Source organism: Lineus longissimus, chromosome 14, assembly GCF_910592395.1.
Source record: "Lineus longissimus chromosome 14, tnLinLong1.2, whole genome shotgun sequence".
Taxonomy (NCBI): domain Eukaryota; kingdom Metazoa; phylum Nemertea; class Pilidiophora; order Heteronemertea; family Lineidae; genus Lineus; species Lineus longissimus.
This window is the reverse complement of record NC_088321.1, coordinates 4,932,375-4,958,329: the sequence shown is the minus strand read 5'-3', so window position 1 is coordinate 4,958,329 and position 25,955 is coordinate 4,932,375. Positions and strand designations below refer to the sequence as shown.

Sequence of the window (25,955 nt, the reverse complement as noted above, 5' to 3'; positions counted from 1 at the left end):
AAGAATGCGAATGTGTTTTTTTTATAGTACTTAACCCTAAATCAGGATACTCATCTAGTTAGTAGACCTAATAAACTATTGCTGACACTAGTTTATCCCCAATTATTTTATACAGAACTTGTAATATTCGTTTATATCGAGTTAGTTATATTTGCAGTCTTAGTAAATAGTCGTACCGGAATTGCACCTTTGATAATATGCATTTTTATCACCACGGATAGATAGCATTGGCCTGACTCTTCAAACTGCATACATTCAGAGAAAATATCAATGTCTAAATGGGTGCAAATTGTCACTGAATTGTTTGAATGGGTTGCAGCTACTTCTCCTTAAAGATCGACTAGTTCTTTTATGTTTGATAGTGTTAGCGTATGGTAATGGAATGTTGGCAAAGTGCAAATCAGGATATTAATATCGATATGCATTGATTTTTTTTCTATTATGGTGTTTACACTCGTTATATCTCTGCATCTTTACTTTACTTTCAGTTCGCGAAGGTAAGCAATCCCGATTAATAACATTCTTGATGATGAAAGATCCCGCCCATGACCATTGTCAAGGTAATGAAGGCTAGAACAACTAAATGAGTATGGACCTGCTCACCTGAAAAGGCATTACTTAATCGCAGATAGAAAATTGTCACGGATGGTATGACAGTCATGTTAGTAAAGTGATGGAGATGACGTACTGTTGATCATTAAAACATCATTTTATTGACATTACGCTGGAATGCCGTCATTAAAAAGACGAGACATATTATCTCATCTATATGCCTGTGCTTCCCCTGCTTCGTTAGCAAACTCTCATTTTTGAAAATGAAATGAGGAAAAGTAGCATTATCTGTTACCTTTAGTAACAAAACTCCTGACGGAACTTTTCCCGCCCAACGAATGCAAGCCGTCGTCCGCCCGATAGTTCGAGTGTCGTCGCCATGGGTAAACGAGTGCCGAAATGATGACGTCTTTATTATCAGCCTATTACAAAAATCCAGACAGCGGGATCCGCCGCACTGAGGTGATTTCTGCACCGAGGGCTCAAACAGGTCCTGTCGAGATTAAAATCGAAAATTAAAAGCGTGATGTTTCAATCATAATTTTTTTTCTGCCATTCTATGTGAAATTTGATTACTTTTGCTGCATGTTTGTTCGGAGGTGACTGGGCAGCTTGCAGCTTGGTAATACTACCCTAATAACTACGTTGATCCTTTGGCAAAGCAATGATGAATACTGAAGGAATATGGATGTGCTGGCTACACTAGCAATGGTTGCAGGGTAACACAAATACATGAAGTACTTCCGTAACTTAGTCAACGAGATAGTTTCCTGTAGGAATCTTCTGGCACGTGATACATCTGGTGTGGCCAAAAAAACGTCCCCGACTCTCCGGGTTGACCAACTTATACGTATTCAATATCGGTCACATGCTTAGATATGGATGATATCAATAATTGATTCTTGACAATATATGTGTATGACCTTAACATGCATCTTATGACTCTTGCCTTTAAAAATGATGTCTTAAACTAAAAAAAGGCACAAGCCGAATTTGCTATACTGTACAACTCTCACGAAAATTTGTCACGACTGTACCTGGCAATCTCGTTCATTTCCTGAAGCTTGATCGAGTGGATAAAGCTACTTAATATAAGTGCATGGGAATAAGCACAATGACTCTCTACAATGTTCCGAAGTCTGATCAGTTTCAACAGGTCCTATCTTAAAGATAAAATGATATGTAAAAGAATGGCGTCGTGACTGTCCTGCATCGATTTACCTGAAATGACTGTCGATCTAATTCTGCGGCATAAAGAAGCACTTTATTTTTGATACCAATGATGAGGCTCGAGCAGTTGAAAGTGATTAAAATTCATCAATATTGAGCATAACATAGGGGAATCAAAGTTCAGTTGTGAAAATATTTGATTCGGTAGATTTGCACTTCTGGACATAAAACCGAAAAAATAGGCTGCATTACCATTTTTCTTTAAAATCATCCACGCCTCCTTGTAATGACTTTATTGGACAAAACATTATTGGATATTTCAAAATTAGGGTCAAATTTTCATAGAATATTTTAATAGTGTTTCGCTGAAAAAGTTCGAAAATGATTTTGTTTATTGTTATGTAGTTTGAATTTGCACTTTACTTACTCTGAATCAAGGCTTTATAAAGTGCACCGTGCGATAGGTTGAGCCACGCAATTCACTTGCAGTCCGGTTTCTTCCGTTTTTAGAGTAAATGAAAGTCATGTCCCTTCTGTGTTGTTGTCTGCATCTAAATCAAAGCTAGAAAAATACAAAGTACGGTATAAGATTGGACAGGTGAACCGTAAGTAAATTGTCAAATGAGTTAATCATTTTCGCGCTTCTGAAAAAAAGTCGTGCTTTCCCGTGGCGCTAAAAAACGCCTCGACGTGAATTTCATAACCTGTTCCAACTGGAGTCGGCACTCTTGAAATGAACGTTTTTGAGGTTTCGAAAAAGAGGGTTTTTTTCAGTCAACACAAACATGCTCCCCGTTTCCCCGAAGAACCTCGACGGAGATGCATATTCGTGTTGCCTGAGACTGAAAAAAAGTTTTTTCTAAAGCTCATAAAAACTAATACGTTGCTTGGTCTCACTGTTTAGCGGGACTGTTATTCTTGCAATCAGCAGAAGGTTGGTCATCTGATATCATGAATTATGTATTGAAGCTGTTTCTGCCATACTTCTGATGTGCCTTGAATCTGATAATTTCCCCTACGCGGTTTTGGAATTGAAATGTTGACTATTATTCTGTCAAAAGCTCTCAATACCGGGCCGTTTTTAAGGAAAGTTTTCGATTTTGGCTTCAATTGTAAAAAGTTGTAATAATTTGGTCTTAGGTGAAACCCCCCATAAATCATATGTTTTCTAGAGGGGATTAACAGGCTTGTCGATCGGTGTTGATGCAAATTCACACTCCTGCAATAACCGGTGATCACTCATCAATTTTGATTGATTGGTTTTGTGTTTGTCCTTCATTTATGCCTGTCTATCGTTCCGGACCCTTGAAAGAGTCTCCTGAACTCCAAACACACAAAAAAAACAAAAAACTGCCCTGTTGACATGCAATGACGTAATGCAACACAGCACTTCCTGGCTCAGCACACAATTAAATCAAACAGTGGCGCCATCTGCACATTGCCAGTCAAGTCAGAGATCACTCGTCAACATGCCCTATCGCATAAAGGAAACCTTCAAGAAACGCTTCTGAAAATGGGGAGTTTTTGAATGGCCCGGTTAGAACCTATGGCGGGAAAAATCCAGATAAATCTAAGCAGTTTCGAGTTCCCCTTAGATAGTTGATTAATTTGGCTGGGCATCTCGGTAACATTGCAAAACGTTGCGTTACATTACTGACTCCGGTCAATGGACTGCATAAGACATATAAGAGGTAACCACCAATTTAGTCCTTTTTACTACGTTCAGCTAGCCTCACGACCGGTGTAACATCTGTGGTTGTTTCCCATGTGTCAGTGTTTCCAAACAATAGGCAGCTAGAGAGACCATGACTTTTCAATAGGGGGAAACACAGAAAAACTTGTCAATCTATCTTTTAGCGTTCCCAGACAATGAGGGGAAACACTCAAAAATAGAAACACTCAAAAACATTACACCGGATCTCTTTAACAATAACAGCCTATGCCTACCTTATAACATGTATAATGATTCATACCATAGTGACCAAATTCGCTGTCGGTGGTATAATGGTTTGTCGATTAGCAAACGACTACATCGTATTGTGGTCGGCGGTAATCAAGAGGTCAACCCACCAAGCCCGGAAATGTGACGGGACAGTTGAATTAAAAACAAAACGACCCAAAAAACGTCAGACCCCAAACCCTGAAATTATCATGGTCATGACCTGTCAAATATTCCATGGATTTATGCCCTGGGTGAGGTTTTTTCTGCCCTGCAAGTATTAGGCTCAAGAGTTATGTTCGGAATAATATATGGCAGTTGATGTCTGGAAAATCGCTTAAGATGAAGTACCATTCTCGTCGTTATTTAGTGGCCGCGTTGTCGAAAAGCTATGGCACACAACACTGATAAAGGTTACGAACTCGAAATAAACGTCAAGCCATTTATTCATTTTTAACTCGCAAATCAGCTTTTTGACCACGACGGGTTAATCTAAGCCCCCGAACCACATAAGTAAAGCAACTTAGACTGAAATATTTTCAACACACCAAATTCTCAAGTTAAGAAGAACTACTAGTATTATATTTCAAATGTGAAATAATACCATTCAACTGGTATGGTGAAACCAGGCATTGATTTCAAAATGAAACCGCGAGCTGATTGGTTTAATACAGGTACGTAAACTTAAAAACGTGTAAGTCGGACAGGTAATCCGTGTAATATTATGTTTTACACATTTTTTAAACATGTTATCTCGAAATAATCAGTCGTTTGACAGTATTATAATCTCATTATAATTATAATAGGAACGAATTTTCATATAGCGATACAACCATATATACGCAATGAAAGTTGCTAACATCTTCATGATGTAGACGTTTATTTACACTATATACATATTCCACGATCGATTTCGGTACGCTCGAACCCTCATCAGAATTTTCATATATCCAATTTTGCGTCAGCAGATCTAGACTATCTGATGTTCACATTTAGTGAGCAAACCTTAAAACGAACTAATTTTAATTTGGTGCTCAATGCATTTCATTAATACACATGATCTAAACTAAACCATCGTTTCATGAGTACAGCCCATCGATTTGCTGGGACACCGTGGTCGCTGTCTCCATAGGAGACGAACGTCATTAGAAATACGGCTCAGCTCAAGACGAACCCGTAGGGAACAAACAAGAGACGTTGGTACAAGTCAGTCAAAACGTCAATCGACCTCGTCACTAAGTACGTCTTAATGAACGAACAATAAAAACTAAATTGATCGTTTCGACAGGATACGGTTCGAACGTTTTTATAGTGTCTGGATCATTGTTCGAATTTGTTGAACATGACTTAACTGGGAAAGAAAGGACAGCTGCTCGTACTAAATCAACATTGGGTGATTTCAAAGTTGGTTTTGGTTTTAGTGTTGGGTGTTAGTGTCAGTTTTATTCTTAATTTCCACCCCTAAAAACCTATGTCTGGATAAGACCAATTCGAGGTTTTAGTTTAACACCAACACCTGGTTTTATCTAAACACCTAAAACCTGGGCTGAAACTAAGAAGAAGTTTTATCCTGCAAGTAAAACTAACACCAAGATGGACAGAGATAAAACCTTGGAAAAACCAAACATGCATGTTGTTGTCGTTGTTACTGTTGTTTCCCTATTGTAACCGCTTCCCATCTATATAAATTAAGTCGTCTTCTTTCATGTCCATCATCATTCCCATCAGCGTTCAAAACACTAGCAACTACTTCTTGAAATGGTACGAACAACATGATTTTTTTTTCTTAACACCAACACCAACTTTGAAATCCACTTGGTGTTAATGCCTAAGGTGTTAGTTTTTAGCTCACCTCTTAGCAGAGGTGAGCTTATCCCATACCGTGGCGTCCGTCGTCCGTTGTCGTCGTCGTCGTCGTCGTCATCCGTCGTCCGTCGTCCGTTAGCAGGGCACGTTTCGTAACTGTTAGAGCTATTGAGTTGAAACTTAGTACACATGTACCCTTATGTAATGACACCTTGGAGACCAAGTTTCGGTCCGATTCGTTTCATGGTTTGGCCACCAGGGGGCCAAACGTTAAAAGTGAAAATATGCAATATCTCCCTTAATAGTAGTCGGGAAATTTTGAAAAAAATATGGTAGGTACTTCTAGCAAAGGTGCATCATATATCCTCCGGGTTTTTGATTTGACCTCCTTTTCAAGGTCACAGAGGTCAAATGGTGTAAATTGGCCGTTAGGATGTAACGATGGCACGTTTCTAAACTGCAATGACTATTGATCCCAAATTTGGTACACATTTACCCCTTAGTCAGGTGATCTCAGGGACCGAAGTTTGGTCCAATATGATTCACCACTTGACCACCAGGGGGCAAAATCCAAAAACCTTAAAAATGTGATTATTCCTTAACTTCTTGCCCGATTGCCACCAATTTGATATCATGGGTACATCTAACCACCATACAGTATATGTCACACAGGTTTTTAATTTGACCTTCTTGTCAAGGTCACAGAGGTCAAATGGCGTAAATTGGCCGTCAGGCCGTAACTATGGCACGTTTCTTATCTGCAATGACTATTGATCACAAATTAAGTACACATGTACCCCTTGGTCAGGTGGTCTCGGGTACCGAAGTTTGGTGCGATCTGATTTGCCGTTTGGCCTCCAGGGAGGGGGCCAAATCCTAAATTCTTCAAAATGCCATTATTCCTAGTATTACTTGCCCGATTGGCACCAATTTTATATCATAGGTACATCTAATTCTTACAACCATTCAATGTGTCACCCGGGTCTTCTTTGATTTGACCTACTTTTCAAGGTCACAGAGGTCGAATGTACTGTAAATTGGCCATTTTGGGGAAATTGTAATTGCTTGGACCTACATCAAACCTAACACTACATGACACAATACCATGCTCTTTATCCATCTTTCCTCCACATGAGGTGAGCACAATGGCCCTGGCCATTTCATATTGGTAATACAAAATGCACTACAAATCTTACAAATATAACACCGAGCTGGGATTAAGATCAGACCTTGGTGTTCCAATTGGTTTCAGTGTGAAACTAAAACCTAATTTGAAATAGGATAATGCTAAATCTGAGTGTCAAAACTAACACCAGAACTGATTTCATTTCTGGTGTTGTGGAGAGTTTTAGTTTTAGTCCCGGTGTTATTTTTTGACACTAAAACCATCCCTTAGTTGTAAGCTAAAACCGGACATAATGCTAAAACCAACAACCACCGACTTTGAAATAGGATGAAACTAAAACCCGCTTCATTTCAATGCTGGCTTAATCAAGGGTTTTAGTGTTCCATTTAGTTTTAAAACTAAATCTAAAAACTGACTTTGAAATCACCCATTGTCTCGCATTGATACTTTTTGGGGATCGTCCCCCATTTCGGCGGTGACTGAAGCTGTGGAGGTAGGTTTAAAGTGGCCTTTCAAAGTGTGCTCAAGTTCGAAGATTGTAATTCATGGTTCTTGATTTCGACCAAATTGATAGCGAAGGCCATGCCAGTTGGATCGATCAGTTACAAATGGTTCTGATGAAATAACATTGTGCATCAATGCAAGTAAACCTATGACACTCTTATGCTCTGGCTGGATGAAAAGTGAGATCATGATTCATCGTGTGGCGGGAGCAGACATTCGTCGTGTAGAGCCTATTTATGCAAAATACTCAGTGAATGTGACAATCACGGCTAGTGGTCAAGTTACGTCATCTCAAATATGTCATGATATTTCGAATTCTCGACAGAACTCAGCTGATTGTTCTTTTGGTCTTGTGCTTATAGCCATCATCATCTCTTGCAGGGGGCTCTTTTTGACCGCTATTCAATTCAAACCTATGCCGTGTACGTAATGGAAACTTCCAAAACTGTTACTATTCTATTTGATAGCGGCTCCCTTGTCTCTATGATGAACGCCGATTATGCTCAGGAATAAGATTTAGTCTCCAATGATGTCGTTATAACTATCAGCCAAGTCGGCGGTCAAGAAGCATCTCATATACAACAAAGTGGCTGCTGTTTCCTTTGGACAGTCGATGATCGTTTGTGTCAGTGAAGTCCACAGCTCAGTACTTTGAGTCCAATTGTAGCAAAATTTTTGAAAGGGCAATGAGTTGAACACTATATGGAACTGCAAAAATGGTATCTCAACAGAAAACGGAGAGCAATGATTTAGGTACAATAAAGATGATCGTCACATCACAATATCATTTAGTGGTAAATCGAAAGATCCTGATTCGGTAGACATGACCACAATTACTGATTGCTTGAAGTTCAATGTTCAATAGAGACTTTTGCGAAATTGGTTTTAAGATGTGACAAATAACGACACATCACAGAGCACAATGACCACAATTACCGATTGCTTGAAGTTCAATGTTCAATAGAGACACGTTTATAGTCTCAGAATCGCTTAACGACGCAAATACGGTCTAAAGGCCTTCATACACTACATGACAAAAGTAGAAATCAGCTGCTACAAAGTCACCTTCGACAAAAGACATTCTGGTGACATTTCACAGAAGTCGAAATTTCTCCACACACTGATAGACATGTGGACGTCCAAAACGCACCTGCAACATATGTTTCCAGGTGACACTCGACAATAGTCAATAATGTAGCACACATTTGCTACAAAATGATCCCGACAGGCCACAGAAATCACCATTTGCCACAAATATTTTTGTGACTTTCCACAGTTGTTGACTGGTCACTTACACATTCATGACATTCCACGTCAACAATGACCAAAACTCTTCTACACCGACGTCACACTTCATAACCATGGCAGACACCGAACTGGTCGCATCGGTATGTCTGTCTCTCATTATCATCATTCGGTGAAGACGAACCAGACGAATACGATTTTCTTGATTGCGTCATCTGCTGTTAACATAAACAACGGCGGGTATTAAAACAGTACAAGCACTCAAGTATAATCAACATGAATGACATTTCACACTTTGCCACAGAATCTTTGCCTGTAGCCTGTGTACCAGGCAAAGGGAAATGGGTCCACGTGCGATTTGCTCTGTCCTGATTCTAATTTAAACGACCAACATGGATTCATAAGTAGTGGATGAATTACGTAATCACAGGGTTTACAACCAATTTTCTTGTATTGTCTTCCAAGCAAATAATATTAAACTGGATAGTAAAATTTTGTTCATTTATTTCTTGGGTAAACGTGTATTGAAATTGGTCGGGCATATTTACCAACATTACCAATGTGAACCTTACCGGTGACCTCCAATTCAGTAGCGATTTCGGCTATCTTTTTCCTCTTTTCGTTCCTATCGTGGTACAGAGGGGACTTGACGTTGAAAGGACATTCATGCATCTCCCCAAAGATCACAAAATCTACATTGCAAAATTTTTTTTGGTAACACGCCACAAAATGACTTCTGTCATGCAGTGTATGGAGGCCTTTAGATCAAAGTTTAACAGAGACTCGGTTTACTATATATGTGGGTCCTAAATAGCACCATTAGAAGGAAGAACACAAAGACAATGTTCCATTCTAAATACCGAAACTACAACGAGGTTTATTGAACTTAACACAAACGGCGCCACCAACGTAAGGCGCGAATTACAAAGAGTGCAATACACAGCAAATCCCCCCTTGCTAAATTTTGAGTTGTACACAATCAAAATACCAGAAAAGAATCAAATTATCCATAACTGAACATTATTATGAACCTGACAACTACTGTATTTATGAATCAATTTAACTACTGAGACGCAAAAAAAAATTTTGCAGTCCAGAGACCTCTATTAGCCAGCGTGTACATTCTGTGTACATTTTAATGAACATAGGTTGGTGAAAAAAGTACACCAAGGGTGCTTTAATTCCCACCAAATTTTATATGTGTTATGAAGAGGCTTTTATCAAAATAATAGTAAAAATTCAAAACATTCCAATACAGATTGCCTGAGAAAAATTGATTTGTGTACAGGATTGCCATCAAATCGTCACTTGCGGACTGGGCCTATTAGAATACAAGTTCTAAACTGGCCACTGACACAATATTTCCTTAAATTAATTATCAAAAATTATATCCCTGTTATGGCCTGGCTCTGTAGATTAAGAATCCACCAAAGATTGAAGAATAAATCCACTTTCACCCATCACAGTCATGTATTTACCACAGCTTCACAGTTCAGTACGGACTATGTGCCAGTGCCACACTTCCGCCTGTGGATGAATACATGTCTCTGCCCTAGTAGAGAGCCAGTTTTGACCCCAGGTCAGAATTTCTGCCATTTCCCGATTCCCCTAGGGTCTGCACTTATACTCTGTAAATGCGTTGAAATCCGACAAATATGTCGATTCATTAAAAAGAGAGAAAAAATGGTCAAATGCTTTGTTATGAATCCACCTCAACAGATAATAGATGTTAAATTGGTCACATTCTCCGATGAGGATATATCGTGCCGGTACAGCCTTGTCCTTGAAGAGTGATCTGATGCATCAGTGCCTCAATCAGAGATTGCAAAGTGAACTGACAGGACCCAGGTCTTGCAGGATACTGCAACCAGTAGAAGAGTCTGAAATAAAATGACTAATTCTGACTGCATGTAAGGCCCTACATCAACTGATAGTACAGTTCATAGGCATGAGGTATATCACATCCAACACTATGGATAGGCCTACAACACAGTACATATCAGTCTCGATTTTTAGATTTTTGTTCAATAGCATGGAATGAGTAATGCAAATCTGCTAAGGGTTAAAATGTATGATAATTCATTTAAAACTGATTCAAAAACATGCAAAAGAAGTGTAAACAATGTGAAGGGTCGAGAAAATAAGACAAAATCTGTCCACATTTAAGTCTCCCGCAAGAATGCTGCCATGTTTCCAATAGTACTAGAGAACCAATGTTGGCCCCAGGTCGAATGTTCTGCTGTTTTCAGATTTCCCAAGATGTCCACTTTACTGTGCAAAAGGAATTTTTGAATTATATTGAATTATAAATTTTTTTATTTGAGTTCATCTTATTGCTATGTCCGGCCTCAAATTCTATGTTGAAGTGATGTGGGCGTGGCAAATTCTTAAATACCCAACATGTAATATTCCTGTTAAAAATTATTAAATCCTACCAAGCACTGTTAGTTTGAAATAAAGGATATATACATCATTATAGGGAAGATCAGTGGCTTAGTGGTTAGAGCACCGGGCTCATAATCAGGAGGTCGTTGGTCGATTCTCAGAAGGGTCACTGCTGTTTCGTCTTTGTGACTTTGAGCAAGGCTCTAAACCCTACTTGCTTCTCTCCACCCAGGAGTAAATAGGTACCTAGCTGGCAGAGTTGGCACACTATGAATGTTAGTCCTGAGCGCTGTATAGCTGCAGCTCGGACCTGTAATACTCCCAGAGAGTAGAGCTTGAACTAAGAATGTACATGCCAATAGCTAGGGGTATGTGAAGCGCTTTGAGCGACTGAAACCAGTCGGATTTAGTGCTATATAAGTCTCATAATTATTAATTATTAGAAAGAAAGAGTTTTTGAGTTCATATGGTCATTGTTGGATGTCCCAGGGCCAGGTTTCTAAGTTTGGGCAGTTACCATGACAACGGATTATAGAAATTGTCTCAAATCACCGAGTCTGAATTTTCAAAAAGTCACAATTCCAGATTACTTCAGATTCACACTTGCCTACCTGTCAAGTTTGAACTTCACATGGCCAGCAAAGAGCATGTGTGGCCAATTCAAAGTGAACCCCTTTGACCCTGAGAAACCTCATTTACTCACATTCTGAGCTTGAAAGACCAAGGGACACATGTGTACCACATGTTTGTTTTTCATTAGAATATGACTTTTGTTATGGCTAAAATATTTGTTTATCTTAGCAACTCATCAGTACAAAGAAGCACAATGATGAACCATCCCAATATCCTCAAGCTTCAACTAGGTATGCTCGGGGGGGGGGGGGGGTCACTTTACATGTGGACTCCACAGAGTAAACTTCTACTCAAGATGCCTAAGCTCAGCAAAAAGCCAAGCCATGGATTTCAAGTTGGTCACTCTCACCACTCGCCCTACAGCAGGACAATGCCTCCAGAGAAAACCGATGGTAGCTGGTCTCGTTTCAGTCATGAGGATTACAACAATGTTGTGCGTGAGCGATCGCATGGGATAATCTATTCACCGACGGTCGAGAACACGGTCAGCCCACTGAAGATACTTCGCCGGAGGGAACAGGATGCTGCAAAGGACAATACGGATGTTAAACTAACTGAGGATATTAACATTGTTGCCAGCAAATTTAAAATTCTTGAAATGCTGAATGGGTGTGCAGAGCTCCATTTTAACTTTATTGGTCACTGTGACATTCCAAAGTTTGAGATAGAACATGACATCAAGAAGGGTGCTAGTGCTCGCTGAGCACTGAGGTGTGCAAATTGTAATTTTGCTTGTGGGAAGCATTATTATAAACTCTATAATGAAATAGAGAAGCAAGGTCGTGGTGCAAAGCAGGGTGAAATAAATGTTGCATTGGCACTGGCTTCTCAGGAAATTGGTAGCCAATCAAAGACTAGGACATTACTGTCAATAGCAAATGTTCCACCAATGTCGAAGTCAAGTTTACAAAACACCGTCAACAGGGTTGGGATGGAAACTGTTGAAATGAATAAGGAGGACTTGAAGAGACAACAGGATTATCTAAAAGAGGTGAAAAGAATGAGATGTGATCAATCAGGAGTCAGTGTTCAAATGGATACAGTCTACAATAGTGTTACTATTGCCAGACGAAGTAGGCCCGGTCAAACCGCAACTCAAGCGGTGGGATTAGTTCGTGAAAATGAGACACCGTCCCACAAAATCATTGCAGTAGGAATACTAGACAAACTGTGTTATAAGGGTGCATGGCTTTTAGGAAGAGGGTTCCAACCAAAGTGTGGCACAGATGAAGCACATGATGGATGCAAGGCGAATCTTCCAGATTATCAAGTTCTCAGGGAATATGACATTGGTAATATGGTTGGCTTAGAGTTGGCAGCTAATCACTTACTTGTTCATTGCTGTACAACCGACGGTGACAGTAGATGTAGTGCCGGCATGGAGGATGCTTTCAGCACCTTTCTTGGGAAGGCCTTAAAAGTAGAAAGGATGTCGGATACATATCATTTGGGTCAAGCCCGATTTCGTGAAGGCATGAGAGCCCAATTTTCAAAGGGAATGTTTGCTGGTATGAAGGCACCTGATGCAGCAGAGGCGAAGAAATGTCTCTCCAGTGACATTGCAATCCGTGCATCCACAATTTTCGATACCCTGTTTAAAAAGTATCATGGGGACACTGACCAAATTGGTGAAAACTTAGCCACAATAGTGGACAATCTGATCGCTTGTTTCGACGGTGACTGCAGCCAGTGTTCAATCGAAACAACCGTATGCGATGGCCAAAGTTCTTGGTGGAGTGCATGCAAACTAGGCAACTTGGAGTTGTCAGCCAAGGACCTCAACATGAGTGATGCTGACAAGCTTCTAGTGAGAAGCATACTGGAGATGAAGTTGAGCAAAACATGTCTAAATGAAATGGTCCAGGGACCATGAGCTCACCTGTGTCAAAGGGAAGGCTACGGGGTCAGTGATTCTGACATTGGTAAAGCTGTATATATCATTTTATGGTCAGACCAGCAATTGTCAATGACCCCTGTATGGTCCACATGATGTGCATTTGTAAATACAAGGTCTAATTTGGTGTGGTAATCAGTTGTTTCTTCAGCGACTGTTTGCTTCATGTTATATTCCTGGAGAAAGAATTTTTCAAGTTTGGCATTGAAATGTTCACCTCCCACTATTGAATTCATGTTGAAGTCGCCAAGGATAACATGTTTCAGTCGGCTGGTATGATCAGAGGCAGGTGGTGTTGGCCTCCTATAGGCCAAACTGTGAATTGTATTACGCCAAGATTCGGTCTCTGAGTAGGGGTCACCCAGGGGTACATTTGTACCAAGTTTGAGATCTCTGGCTAAAGTGGTTACGAAACGTGCCACCACCGACTAACCGTGTTGCTGCCGACAAACTTTGACCTCTGTGAGCTTCAAAAGTAGGTAATATCAAAAACCCGGAGGATATTCGATGTCCCATTGGTAGAAGTACCTACCATATTTTTTTCAAATTTTTCAGACCGGTGATAAGGGAGAAAACACAATTTTTCCATTTTTGACCTCTGGCCCCCTGGTGGCAAAACTGTGTATCATATGAGGCCGCGATTCGGTCTCTGAGTAGCGGTCACCTAGGGGTACATGTGTACCAAGTTAGAGTTCAAAAGCTTGAACGGTTACAAAACGTGCCACCCATGTCTAACGACGACGACGACAATGACTGACGGACACTGCGTAATGCTAAAGGCTCACAGGTGAGCCAAAAAGATATGACATGCGACAAACACACAGGCCTGTGAGAGTGCCAATCGGCAATTGAATTTGATTGCGCCAAAAAACGTGACTCACCTTAAAAACTATCGCAGTCGTGTTCATGCAGCAATCCACACCATGAACAATACACGGGGAAAGTCCATTCCACTGAAGCTCAAGAGACTTGGTGCCCGAATTTCAGCAGCAGCAATGAATTGTCTGAAAGAAATGGACAATAGGAAATGGTACTATAAGAAATGGGAAAGCGAGCTAAAAACTAGGATTAGATGACGAGTTGTGAGGACAATCCGAATGCGTGCTTTCTATCAAGCCAAGAGAAGGGGGCAGTTAAAGACATGGATTACCATAAGGACAGGCTAGAACTAGAAGAGGAGGGTGGATTAAAGGAGAGAGCTAAGAGACTAGCAAGAGATTACAACCACCAGTTTCGACAACACACAGCAATTTCATCCAGCTCAGAAACAATATATCACTAGCTTCACTTTATACTCACTATTATACTAGTTTGACCTTGCATTTACCTCAAACAAGCAGTCTTTTTTATCTAAGTGCCCAAAGCATTTCCTTTCAGCCAGGGAAGTCTTCCTCTGGTTGTTAATACCCCTCGCTTCTAAACTCAAGTGGTCAACATTGACACACAGCGCATTCATTGTGGCATTTGTGAGAGACATAAAGTCCAAAAGGCAAGGGGCCACCATAATAAGCAATATAAGCAAGCCTATGGGCCCTGTGCTTTTTGCTGCACCCATCCCAAGGTAGTTTAAACCGTGTCTCCCCATAACTACGACTATACCCAGTCCAATACACAGACTGTTTACACTAGTATTCGACTTCAGATCAGGTTCGCTGTTCTGGTTTATTTTCAGTTTTAAGGACTGAATCCATGATTGCGGCTGAAAAGGGTTAATATGCACAGTAATGCAATAAATATTGGTTCAACTACAAGAAAAAGGAATGAAAAGGACGTGCAGAATAGAGAAAATAAGATAAATGTGCGTGCAAGCATGGCAAGTGTCAAATTTTCATACTTGGTCAACCATTTTGACTACTACGCCAGAGCCCTCTATTAAAACCTGTGTACATTAAGTCTACATTGTTGTTCATAAGTGTTGGTAAAAAAAGTACACCTTGGACCAATAAATCTGCACAAAATTTTATATGTGTCAAGAACAACGCTTTGCCAATAGCATAATAAAGTTTAAAAACATTCCAATACCGATTGCCAGAGAAAAAATGATTTCCGTACACCATATCCATCAAAACGTCACTGACGCATTGATATGGCCCTGTCAAAATATAAGTTCTAAACTGACCAGTGAGACCACATTTTCTTAAATATATTATCAAAAAGCATATTTCTGTGATGGCCTGACTCTGTAGATTGAGAATCAACCACAGATTGAGAATTAATTCCACTTTGGTCCATCCCAGCCATGTATTTACCACAACTTGACATTTTGATAAGCTCTATGTGACTGCCACACTTCCGGTCGTGGATGAATACAGGTCTCCGAAATGGTACATCTTTTGGGCGAAGTGTAGAAGGCTGCTATGGTATCCCTCCAAACCAGATGTCTGGCCATCCGAGCTGAGCTTTGAGATTGAATGTAGAAGGTTCTTGTTGAGTAGCAGAGCACACACCTTGTCGTATTCTTCTGTTCCTAGAGGACAAAAACCGTAGAGGAGTACCACAGTAACTTCAGATTGATTTAACAATCCAAACACAGAAGTGTTTTCATACACAAATAAGTTTGGAAAAACAATTTCTAGCTTTATTCCATGAATACAGCAACCATTTTTGGGGTAAAGGGTAAGGGCATGCACATACTCACTTTTCTTAAACCACTGCCTTGGAATACGACTGTGGATACACTTGGGGAACAGTTCGTTTTCTTCGTGCGTGTGGACACCGGCTATATGGTTCACTATTGATCTCCACTTGGCCAAGATCAATGATTGGTCGTTATTTCTGGTCATGGCACACCAGTACAAGTGATTGATAATACTTTTCAGCCATTTGTTGACCAGCTGAAACCGCCTGTTCATGGTTATGGGCTTGAGTCTTTTCCTCAGTCCTGAAGTATAGTATTGTATAATATGAACTTTCCTAGATGACAGACAGGAGTGTCGCATGGTTTAACTAAATGAACTAGACACAATTTTGCAATAGAGATAACTTATACAGTGCGTCCGAAAAAAAAAACCCCAAATACTTTATCATTTTTCTGTGGGTAGTTTTTTTCCGGACGCACTGTATACTATAAAATTCATAAGTTAATCGAAGTTACCTAAAAGTAAAGATTGACGACTGGAATCTTGTTGATCTTTTCTCAATGCCACATCCAAAAGAGTTAACATGAGAACCGACGGAATAGGGAAATGAGAAACAAGATTATATTTGTTGAGACACTAAGTCAGTGTGTGCATATCACAGCACTGATAGTGGTACTCACCTTTAGCAACATGCCACACATCAAAATAATGCTTTATGGTGTCCGATTGTTCCTCTCTCAACCACTTCTCCACTGATTTGTGGCCATCAGTTGTTAATTCTATCTTAACATGTGGGACGTATGATTTCACTTCATCGACACATCGGGACAGGCCCTCCAGCTCCATGTGATAGGAGTTCTTAACCTCAGTGGACTGCAAAATAATGAGGCACATGAAAAACTGAAGTGATATGAATGTTGTTGTAATACAAATATGACTTCAGGATACTGCCTCAGTGAATGATGGCAGAAACAGGCTTACTGGAAAGATATGCCATAATAGCAACGAGAGCCAAATTGTAGTTTTTACCTGAACAAGTTGTGTCATGACAATGGCGTTTCTCCCTGTGTCATGTAATTTGTAAGAGCCATACTTCGCACAATGGCCGGGCGAATCGCACCTTCCATCACCGGAGAGTTTGGCCACGTCCTCTACAGCTGCCAGTGCCTGGATGGTCTCCTCCTCCCAAACATTACGTACTGCCTGGTTCAGGTACTTTGACTGGTGTCGAAAATATGTTCCGGAGGAAATGCTTCGAATGCCCCAGAATTGCAGGACTCTTATCACTTTGTTTGGAATAGCACCCGCTGCAAGAATTGCCATCGATAGGCCGATGTTACCAGCATATACCGTTCCAATCATTTCCTGGCTCTGCCATTTCCAGATACCATCACATGACAAGCATGACTGTGTGATGGTCACCATTGAGCCGCAGTTGTAGCAGATGTGGAACAGCTCCAAAAGCTTGGACACTGAAACTGCACACATGCCCTCGGTCAGGGATGAGGATGCTCGCTTATTGTTGGCATCACTGAAATGGATTTAAGAAAAATAAGTATCTCTTTAGATACTAAAGATCTGTTGACATAATTTACATTTACTAGTATGAAAACTCAAACCCTTTCCAACAAGGTACTACATTCCTCTTGCTCTATGACAAAGGTTTAAATGCAACTTATGCAGGCCTACTGCAAACCTTGCACATCGTGCTATGAAACATACCTAGTAGATGCAACACTTTCCAAAGACATATTTGGATTCCAAGAGGGGTCCTTGGTTTCATCATCCACAAATGACAAAGAATGCTTTGCCAAGGGCTCAGTCTCCTCATCGTTACCTGAATCAGAACGCTTCCTCTTGTATTTTGGCTGAGGGGTAGATGCAGTTTCAGGCGTACTTGGTACCTTCATGATCGACACTGAAGTGTGGGTGAGGTCAGGTTGAAAATTAGTGGTCTGCGTTTCATTTGACCGATATGGCATCCGGACTTGATGTCCCCTCGAAACCATTTCTGCTGGAGGAATGCTGACAACATAAACTGCAAGAAGAGTGGGTCAATAGATAAATGGGTTCCAATGAATGTCAACATTTTTGTCACGTGGCATTGCACATCACAGCATCATAGGAAGTACTTGGGTACACCCAGTTTAGGATATTGAAGAAAAACTCAGTTAAGGATATTGAAGGAAAAAAAACTCACTTTCAGACCTAGTTAGTCGAATGCTTGTTAATTTGGGACTGGGCGCTACGGGGGCAGGCATGGCAGGCACCTCGAAATCAATCTGAGGGTCACTATCATAGCACTTGGAGTCATCATCACTCTTAGTCTTTGATTGTTCAGGTTGCAGTTGGTTTAAGTTGGCAATGGCTTCATTAACAGTCTGCATTGAAAAGAAAGGAAATGGTACTTATTAGTCAACAGCATAAATCCAATAATCCAGAAGTATTAAGGTAGCAGGAAGGGTTGGGCGTTTGTGGTTTCTGAGTCTGCGGGGTTGGTGTCTGTTGACTGTGCTTTAAGAGAGACTAGGCATGGCGCCAGTCTCTCTTGTTAAAGCACAGTCAACAGGCATTAATTTGGTCTCAGTATTTGGGTAAGTACAGAATCAAGGCAGCTCAAAAAGCAATGATTAAACGATGCTGTGGACAAGTCCAAGGATACTGCATCAGTCACGACCAACTTCTCATCAGAAAGCGTCACCACCAGCATATTCAATGATCAGTTCCAACCTGTACCAGTCCAATGCACGCCTGTCATGGTCAGCAGTGGTCAGCTTAGCGCGATATGGAACATTCTTCCGAAACTCAAGCGAGGGAAGTCTGCTCATTAGCATATCTCGCGCACTGCTCCTTCTTGTCAAACATCGTAGTGAAATCGTAATGGAAAACGTCTGGCTTTGCGCCAGACATTGAGACTAATAAGTGAAGAACTTTAGGTAAAGAACTTCTACTTGCGCGAGACTGCTGTGATAAAATTATCATTGCAGAGACTCCGGTGACGTACACATATATTTTTTACAATCAAAAATGCCCTCCAAAGACGACATGGAATGATTATTTTATTGATATTTCCTATTATATACCTTCCAATTATCACTTGATACAAATAGATCGGCGTTAGGTCGCATGCTTTTCTTTCCTGGTGACACTATAAAGCAAAATAGTTGCAACCCCGTAAATGCGCTATAAGTCCAATAATAAGTGACGGTGACCCGTTATAAATGTTTCGCCAGCTTCGCTTTTTTGCCGCTACGCGGCGCTTTGGGCCCTTGCGTCAAGTTGTGTTTTTATCAAACAGCGCTCAAAGTTCGCGCCTAAATGGTCGCATATGCGACAAGAAATTTCATAATGCGACCAGAAATGTCCCCGTACTCGCACACCTGCGAATTGATTTTTTACAGTTTTTGCGAATTGTTTTGACAACATGCGACTGAACTCCCAAATCACCCATTTTACAAGTCTGCGAGTGATTCAAACAATAGCGATCGTATTCCGTAGATTGCGAACAAATTATTGAAAATGGTGTGGCGCGCGATCGTTTTTGATTTTGGATTGTAGACCCCACATCACTCGCTTCCCGCTCAATCCGATCATCGTCGATAACGCCCAAGACGGAGCACGCAGCACTACAGCGCCACGGCACGGAATTGAAAGGTAACATAACTCATTAACATAATTCATCCACTCCCTTAGGCTGTCAACACAATGGCCACTGGTGACGATCGCCAGCGCAAGCCCCAGCAGCGAAAGCTTTCGTTTTTGCCATGGTTAGTGTGCAACAGTAGTAGCATTTACCCTGAGTATTTCTTGATTAGTCATTCATTTATCTCTTGTATTGCATGCCCATCTGATATGTGACGTGAGCTGGACTACAACTGAGCAGAGTCGAGTTGCACTGAGATGACCCCGTCCCGTCATTGATTGACGTAATGTTTTTGAATCGTCGGCGCATCAATCTCAGCTTCTCCCGGGTCCCTTCCAAACATGTATTCCTTGAATTAGGCCTACATTGCCAAGAACATATGATATTAACTATGCAGATAAAATTGTCCTAGTAGAGTTTGATTTGTCACATGGAAAGATGTCACCAGGGCGTGGTAGCATGTGGTCGTCAGGATTTCCCGCGAAATGTTTTACACTAAACTTACCCGTAACGGGCCGGCGTTTGTTTCACTTACTCCTATTACTTCTCAACTGAGGTAAATAAAAATGATTAGTCTCGTTTGAAAAATAAGGCAGACTTTTAATAATTGCTGATGCTGTTAAAGGGAGACTCCACTCATTGAAAAAATTTGAATTTTTGTTCGCTGATGTAAAAAAAATCTGACGCCTAATATTGCAGATATCAATTAATTTGAATGTATTAAGGATATTTCTAAATTTCCAAATGAGTGAAGTGTCCCTTTAGGGCAGAGGCTACCTGGCTGTTTTAACCATGTCGGCTTGTCACAATTAAAGAGGGCGCCACTTGGTCCGACATCCTCAAAAAAAAAATTTTAATTTAATTTTTTTTTTAAATTGTGGATAAGGACGTACGTTCTGAGTGACTGTTATGTCACCATCAGAATGCAAAATATGCCTGGGGCCCCAGAAGACAGAAAAAGGGGTCAGAATACCTTAATTTGAAGCAAAAAAAATCTTCTTTTTTTTTTTTAATTTTGCCGCGCGCGCACCCAAGCGAAAATCCGACATGGTTGTTCATTGAAATCCCAGGGAAGACCCTGTAGTACAGCTGCTGTAGTACAGTACAGTTGAACCTTCCTTGCATAGTGTAATCTATCGTTGTTATGTCCAGGGGATGTCTCAGCTGATTTTGATCCTGAGAAAAACACAATTTGTTTTAGTAGAATTCACTGGCTACCGGTGCGATAATGCTGTCTCTTTTGTTTTCTTATACAGTACTAGACCAGCAAGAGCTGTAGGTCAAGTAAGCCTACCTGATGGCATACCACACAAAGATATCGTCATCGATTATCTGAAAATTCAGCTCCTAAATATTGCAACTCAGATCCTAAAATTTGGAGGTAAGGAGCTGTGTGCTCCTTAGTAAAAAATTGAACTTTGAGCCCTGTCTAAGAGCTGTGTTCTTTCAGTTATTTTCATAAGGATTACAATACCACTAGCACATTGTACACAACTTTTTCCAAAGTCGTTTGATACGAGCTTGGAGGGAGGATGTCACGATAATCACAATTGTATGGTTTAGTCTCATTCATATACAGCCATTGACAGCATGTACACAACAATGGAGCTTTTGGTACGTCTGTCTTATTCCCTGTCATGAGATTAGCCAATCAGCGTCCGCGTTTCTAATATTACCCACAATGCAGTTTTCGCATAAATATTTTCGCAAAATATTGAATGAAAAAGTTTCCGCCAACATTGAATGAATAATTGCCAAATATTACATGATCATTTTATGAAATTTAGAAATCGTTATTGCATAAATGAAATGGCCAGGGCCATTGTGCTCACCTCATGTGGAGGAAAGATGGATAAAGAGCATGGTATTGTGTCATGTAGTGTTAGGTTTGATGTAGGTCCAAGCAATTACAATTTCCCCAAAATGGCCAATTTACAGTACATTCGACCTCTGTGACCTTGAAAAGTAGGTCAAATCAAAGAAGACCCGGGTGACACATTGAATGGTTGTTAGAATTAGATGTACCTATGATATAAAATTGGTGCCAATCGGGCAAGTCATTACTAGGAATAATGGCATTTTGAAGAATTTAGGATTTGGCCCCCTCCCTGGAGGCCAAATGGCAAATCAGATCGCACCAAACTTCGGTACCTGAGATCACCTGACCAAGGGGTACATGTGTACTTAATTTGTGATCAATAGTCATTGCAGTTAAGAAACGTGCCATAGTTACGGCCTGACGGCGAATTTACGCCATTTGACCTCTGTGACCTTGACAAGAAGGTCAAATTAAAAACCTGTGTGACATATACTGTATGGTGGTTAGATGTACCCATGATATCAAATTGGTGGCAATCAGGCAAGAAGTTAAGGAATAATCACATTTTTAAGGTTTTTGGATTTTGCCCCCTGGTGGTCAAGTGGTGAATCATATTGGACCAAACTTCGGTCCCTGAGATCACCTGACTAAGGGGTAAATGTGTACCAAATTTGGTATCAATAGTCATTGCAGTTTAGAAACGTGCCATCGTTACATCCTAACGGCCAATTTACACCATTTGACCTCTGTGACCTTGAAAAGGAGGTCAAATCAAAAACCCGGAGGATATATGATGCACCTTTGCTAGAAGTACCTACCATATTTTTTTCAAAATTTCCCGACTACTATTAAGGGAGATATTGCATATTTTCACTTTTAACGTTTGGCCCCCTGGTGGCCAAACCATGAAACGAATCGGACCGAAACTTGGTCTCCAAGGTGTCATTACATAAGGGTACATGTCTACTAAGTTTCAACTCAATAGCTCTAACAGTTACGAAACGTGCCCTGCTAACGGACGACGGACGACGACGACGACGACGACGACGACGACGACGACGACGACGACGACGACGATGACGACGACGGACGACGGACGCCACGGTATGGGATAAGCTCACCTCTGCTAAGAGGTGAGCTAAAAAGTGAAACATTGAAACGAATACGAAACATTGAATGATTAATTATCAGGGCAACTATCGAATGAAAATTTGAGCATTATTGCATGAAAAAAGTGAATTATTGCATCAAATATGAAATATTGAATGAACAATTATCAAGTAAACATTGCAGAAAGAAATGTAACATTGTATCAAATATGAACACACATTGAATGGAAATTTTAACATTGCATAAAAAAGTGTAACATTGCATCAAAAATGAAACGATGAATGAACAAATATCAATATTGCATGAAAAATATTTTTATTGAATATTGCAACATATATCATGCCATAATATCCATGCGAGACCATTGAGCTTAGAAGCATTGAGGATAACATAATTTGATTTATGACCTCCATGAATAAAATGATCTGACTGAATGTGAGGGGAACTATCCTTCTTCCCCCTCTTACAAGCTTCCAGATACCCAGGCTCACATCCTCAACGCCAACCCGGTGGTTTTTATTACACCGACCCTCACAACACTTTAACAGGATGTTTTCACTCATTGACTCCTTTAAATTATTCATATCAACATTTTAATAAGGCACGGAATTATACACAATTTTGAATTTGTCAGCAAACACTTCATAAATATCCTCCTTACCCTCGATCCACTGAACTCAGCATTAATTACACCACCCCAATCTTTGATCTTTTTGACATGTTTCCAAAATTCTTTATTGTTTTTACCCCTTAGAGAATTAGCCAATTTTTCAGCAGCAACTCTATCTTGTTCCCTTTTGATCCGTCTCACGGCCAAGTGATACACAGCTCTGGAGTGCCGGTGAAATCTCAGTTCTAGTTAAACACACTTTCCGAAACATTTAAATGATCAGTTAGTGGTCTTTCACCCGTTATTTTACTCTCAAAAGTGTATTCAGCATTACAGGTATTGGGTACCTGTCCACTGACCAGGCTCTCCCTTTCAATGAAATCAAGTAAGGCCCGAGTATGAGCCGAGTCAGCTCTGCTAAAGTCAGTATTCCAGTCCCCTCCAATAATTATATCAGTAGCTTGATTACTTTCAAGAATGGCTGTGATTTCTTGCAACACCCCGTTAAAATCACCAATATTCTGCTGACCACTGTTGTTCGGCTTATAAACATTTACCAAAAGAATTTCACTCTGATCAGGATGAAGACTCAAGTTTTTGACCTGAGCAGCACACACTCGTTTGGATTCCCACTGCACAGGTTTTACAACAGCGCCTAAACTCGCGTTCCAGGCGATTGCGACACCCCCATGTGGTCTGCCAACCAACGAAGATTCCTTATCCATACCAGAAACACCATGAATGTTCATGTTATGTCCTAAGTCAGCGCTCAGTTTATTGAGCTGCTCAACATATTGCCAGTGTTCTGGAAAAAGAACAAAGTCACTATATGCGGTCATGTCCTCCTTTCTACAGGGCCCTAGTCTGTTACCATTGTATGTTGTGATATTCAACAGGCTCATGATTGACAACCAGGTGAAGAGCAGTTTAACGTTCACAAAAGTACCGTAACTAGCCATCACTGATTACTACTGTCGTTATCCTCCGAGCTGCGATCGCGGGGTATTGAATTTTCTAATGCGCAAACCCTCTGGCCAAAGCTCTCATCAAACAGCCTGCCAAACTGTGACTTTGACACAGTTAATCGAAAGGATCTGAACTGGGCTTCCTCATGAGACACAATCGCAAGCTTGCGAATCTCAAAATTCTTATTTTTGAGATGACTCTCAAGGTCCTCAGTAAGAGTTGAATGATCGACTCAAAGAAGAACAAATCTCTGTCCGGCTCCGGGGCACCCTTGAAACCACAGCTACCAGATTTGCCGGTGATCACCTTTTGACTCGAGTTTTCACGTCTACGCAACCATTTCTGTTCATAACTGGGAACTTTAAAACCATCATCGGAGTCAGCATCCGAACCACTGCAATTGCCAAGGGAGTGATCCCTTAACCTCAAGACACTTGGAAGTGAGGGGTTGGTACGCCGACATCCACGCCATCCTCTGCCACCTCTTCCCCTGCTATTGTATTCATGTCCCATATCGACTCACACTCTTGATGCCGCCTGGAGTTTTCGATCATCTAGCAGCAGCAGAAGATCTTTGTCTAAGATGTGACAAACTTGGCCAGCTCGAATCCACCTCTTTTGATTGTGAATAGGTCAAAAATTTCTGAGACAACTTGGACTGCCAGCCTTGGCTCTTAAGACTTCGAAACATCAACAACGTATGTGTTACGAAGTCCTGTATGGATTGTTCTGGACGCAAGGGCCCAACGCGCCGCGTAGCGGCAAAAAAGCGAAGCTGGCGAAACATTTATAACGGGTCACCGTCACTTATTATTGGACTTATAGCGCATTTACGGGGTTGCAACTATTTTGCTTTATAGTGTCACCAGGAAAGAAAAGTATGCGACCTAACGCCGATCTATTCGTATAAAGTGATAATTGGAAGGTATATAGTAGGAAATATCAATAAAATAATCATTCCATGTCGTCTTTTGAGGGCATTTTTGATTGTAAAAAATATATGTCTACGTCACCGTAGTCTCTGCAATGATAATTTTATCAGAGCAGTCTCGCGCAAGTAGAAATTGTTTACCTACTAGTTCTTCACTTATTAGTCTCAACGTCTGGCGCAAAGCCAGACGTTTTCCATTACGATTTCACTACGATGTTTGACAAGAAATAGCAGTGCGCGAGATATGCTAATGAGCAGACTTCCCTCGCTTGAGTTTCTGAAGAATGTTCCATATCGCGCTAAGCTCATCACTGCTGATTATTACAGGCTTGCAACGGTAGGTATCTGCTCCCCCACTTCCACCCTAATACGGTACAATAAGTTAGCATTTGATGGGAATGGGACAATGCCCTCACTGTGTATGGAGTAATAGGGATAAGAACACATTATTCATTAGTGTTGGTACGAGATATGCTAATGAGCAGACTTCCCTCGCTTGAGTTTCTGAAGAATGTTCCATATCGCGCTAAGCTCATCACTGCTTATTTTGACAGGCGTGCAACGGTAGGTATCTGCTCCCCAACTTCCACCCTAATACGGTACAATAAGTTAGCATTTGATGGGAATGGGACAATGCCCTCACTGTGTATGGAGTCATAGGGATAAGAACACATTATTCATTAGTGTTGGTACAAGTGATTTTGCCCAAAAAGCATGCGCATTCAAAAAACAAAATATGCAAGGTATCACGTACATGACCATGACGACGTGCAGAAAGTGCACTGGCCAGTGCATACCCTATGGCTATGTACTAGTAAACATGGTAAACATGAACAACATCATTATTCATCGGCAGTTCATTTTACTCCGAGCTTTTCCTGAAACATATAGCCATGATGATTAGGCCTACCATGTCCATGACCAATAACAGCACTAGATCATGTAGATAGATGTCAACAAGTTCACATGAACCGTATAATCCCGCATGGCGCATGTGGGGCATGCGTCTAAACCAAAGCCCCAAAATCACTTGTTTTGGTCTA

The 25,955-nt window shown here is 40.8% G+C and overlaps 1 protein-coding gene across 4 annotated transcripts in view; it reads right to left on the bottom strand.

Annotated features, from left to right (window-relative positions):
• Positions 1-9,195: 9,195 nt before the first annotated feature.
• Positions 9,196-25,955, bottom strand: part of LOC135498621 (uncharacterized) — a 109,564-nt gene continuing 92,804 nt past the window's right edge. For 3 of the 4 annotated variants that reach the window (XM_064788977.1, XM_064788976.1, XM_064788979.1), the window contains 10 exons: positions 18,034-18,214; positions 17,556-17,871; positions 16,863-17,364; positions 16,514-16,706; positions 15,893-16,135; positions 15,504-15,721; positions 14,136-14,258; positions 12,692-12,773; positions 11,710-11,884; positions 9,196-10,222 (listed from right to left, as the gene is read on the bottom strand). In XM_064788977.1, the coding sequence (XP_064645047.1) occupies positions 15,528-15,721; positions 15,893-16,135; positions 16,514-16,706; positions 16,863-17,364; positions 17,556-17,871; positions 18,034-18,214 (1,629 nt within the window). In that variant the 3' untranslated portion in view covers positions 9,196-10,222; positions 11,710-11,884; positions 12,692-12,773; positions 14,136-14,258; positions 15,504-15,527. Of the gene's footprint in view, positions 10,223-11,709; positions 11,885-12,691; positions 12,774-13,370; positions 13,431-14,135; positions 14,259-15,503; positions 15,722-15,892; positions 16,136-16,513; positions 16,707-16,862; positions 17,365-17,555; positions 17,872-18,033; positions 18,215-25,955 lie in introns of those variants that run through there. The other variant, XM_064788978.1, reaches the window with a different exon arrangement.